This window comes from Phalaenopsis equestris, unplaced genomic scaffold (genome assembly GCF_001263595.1).
Source record: "Phalaenopsis equestris unplaced genomic scaffold, ASM126359v1 Scaffold214292, whole genome shotgun sequence".
NCBI lineage: Eukaryota > Viridiplantae > Streptophyta > Magnoliopsida > Asparagales > Orchidaceae > Phalaenopsis > Phalaenopsis equestris.
The window spans coordinates 1-2809 of record NW_018233084.1 but is presented as its reverse complement, the minus strand read 5'-3'; the positions used below and the strand labels follow the sequence as shown (position 1 = coordinate 2809).

Here is a 2809-nt window from a genome sequence, read left to right as displayed (position 1 = left end):
CCTGCTGAAATCCCAGTTCAAAAACCTAAGAATGGGGCGTTAAACTCACTAGATTGATAAGGGAAGAAGGGAAAACATACCAAAGAGCTGTCTTTCCAGATTCTCCTCCATGGTATCATTGTTGCAGACAAAGATGTAACCTCCAATTGCCTCGCTCCTTGGTAGCGCCTCGGATGCCGGCAATGTCTTGAATCGCTTATCTAACGCTCCTCCATTACCATTGCTATTGCTATTGCTATCCCTACTATTATTACTGTTCTTATAGACTCCATTATTACCATTCCCATTCTTTTTCTTCCCACCAAAACCATTGCTGCTGCTGTTCTTCTTACCCTGCGCGGGCTTCCCAAACGACTTATCCAAGTAAAAATTCTTCATCACTCCATTTCCGTTGTTGAATCGGAAGCTCTTGTTCGAGAAACCGCGATCCTTGATCCCGTCAACGGAGCTGTATTCTTCGTCGTTGTTTTTGATCCGATTAAGGCTGGGGCTCGCGAACGCGAGCTTTCGGGCTCCGAGTCCGCCGGGGGTGAACTCCGACGCGGCAGCGGAGAGGAAGTTCCGGCGATCATCGAGGGTCTTTCCGGTGTCGGGGAGGAAGTGATCGCTCCAGATACTGTCTCCGATGGAAAGGCTGGAAAAGGATGCGGTCTCGAGCCGAAGCCGTTCGCTGAAATGCCTGAAAGAAGACTGCTCCTCCTGAGAATTCAACTCCATTCCTTCTGTTCGCTCTGATGCTGGATGAAGCAGGTGGGAGAGAGGGAGAGCTTTATAGAACGGGTTGGAGATGCAGAATTTCGAGGAAGGAGAAGGAGAGAGAGAGAGAGTGGACGCGGTTTCATTCAAGAGCGCGCGCAGGCCATACTTTCTGACGAAGTAAAGGGGTTAAGGGACTTACCAGCAGGCGAATTAGGAAGATAACCGGTGAGTGGGGCCCATCGCCTTCCAGAAGGTTGGTGGGTTATTGGTTAACGGAAGAGGCTAATTATTAAATTAAAAAAAATTAATTTTTAATATTAAGAATGAAATAAAAGAAAGTGCAAAATTGACAACTCACAGTTTGTTGTGATGATACGTGGGAACACGTGACCGCCTCAGTGCCAACACGTGACAGTGCTGAGAGCTGCCACGTTGCGGCGGTTAGAAGCGGTAGAGTTTGAAGATTTTCTAATTCTATTTTTTTTAATAAAAAGTTTTATTCTTTAACTAGAATTTTTTATTTTAGGTTTTTTTAAAATGATGTTTAATTAAAAATAGTATCATTAATTTTGTTTTGATTAAATAACAACGTGTAATATTGTGTTGATAAAATATACGATTCTAATTTTTATAAATTCATGATAAATGTGAGGTGGTGTTGCTCGAATAGAAATAAATTTATATGAAGATTTTCGTCATAATTATCGCCTACTGCTCTCTAGGCAGGATAGAAATAAATTTATATGAAGATTTTCGTCATAATATTTTGCTTGTATGATATTGTCGCCTACTGCTCTCTAGGCAGACTGACTAAGCTCAATTTGATTAGTCATGATCGGTTGAGATTTGCTCGACTAGATAGGATTAGCTCGATCGGCTGAGTTTGGTCGTATGAGTCGGTGGGGTAATATGGCTCGGCTATTAGTCATTTACCGTTGATGAGGGGCCATTGGATGTCTCTGGGGTGGTTAGAGAAGCTAACGAACCAGCTCTTTCCATGGATTGACTTGTTCTTATGTCATATGATTGCATTTCGTCTATCTCACGATTCGATCTGCTTTGACCTTACTATCTTTGGGTTGGTTCATGAGTGTAAAAGAGCCAAGTTTAAGCGAGCCAAAGGTTTGTTTGTGTTTGACTCGTTCAATTTTTTTTTTGTTTTGTGTTCGGAATAGCTTATTAAAAGCCTCTTTGTGTTCAACTCGATTCAAACTTATTTTTTTGAATTAAACTCGTGTTCATTTGAATTAAGCTCGTGTTCGGCTCGAAATAATAATTTATTAAAATTAAATGAATCAAATAATATAAATAAATAAATTTTCTTTTAAATTTATTTTAAAGCTCTCTTAAGAGAGAATAAAATTAAAATAAATTTACACATGATGTGTTGGTAGCTACAGATTGAGAAGGTAGATGCTGTTAAGGAAGGTGGAGTCCGGTCCACTGCTCTGTTTGAGCAGCATTTAAATATATTTCAATACATTCCATTTCTTAATTTCACAAATTAAGGAAAGGAGCTTAATTCCATCTTTTGTTATTTATGTTTCCCAAAATTGATCTCCCACCTGCTTCTGGCTTCCCTGTGATTGGCGAAATAAAGGAGCTTACCTTTCTTGGGCTAAAGACGTTGCTGATTAGAGCAAGGGATATTCACATTAATGGGCTTGCTAATGGGCTTGCCTTTAATGGGTCAAAAATGATTCTATACATGATCTCTTGTGTGCTCTATAAGAAGAAGGCTTCAAAGGGAATCATGTGTGGCTTATTGGCGTGAAGCTCAAAGGAAGGTAGCTGCTCGCTTCTTGTTCTTTTAATTCTTCTCGTTGGTGGCTCTCGGGTAGAGAGAGGAGAGAGGAGTGAGAATCTTTCTTATATTTGTCGAGGTGATCGACAAGTGTAATTCATCAGGCTAATAAAATCATCTACAGCTTCATTGACGTACGCAATTTGTTTAACCACGTAAATCTGTGTGTTTCGTTGTTTTTAGTATTGCGATTTTTTCTTGATTTGATTTTTTGTTTTATTGTTGTTGTTTCTCACAACAACTGGTATTAGAACTATGGTTCGGATCTAAGGAAGAACAATTGACGGAGACGAAGTGATAACATTG

General features: G+C 39.9%; 1 protein-coding gene across 1 annotated transcript; it reads right to left on the bottom strand.

Annotated features, from left to right (window-relative positions):
- Positions 1 to 21: 21 nt before the first annotated feature.
- LOC110037034 (probable cyclin-dependent serine/threonine-protein kinase DDB_G0292550) lies at positions 22 to 967 on the bottom strand. The gene is made up of 2 exons (XM_020741596.1): positions 899 to 967; positions 22 to 737 (listed from the first exon to the last, which is right to left on the bottom strand). Exon 2 carries the CDS (start codon positions 715 to 717, stop codon positions 49 to 51), a length of 669 nt encoding a protein of 222 aa, XP_020597255.1. The 5' UTR covers positions 718 to 737; positions 899 to 967; the 3' UTR covers positions 22 to 48.
- Between the last annotated feature and the right edge of the window lie 1842 nt (positions 968 to 2809).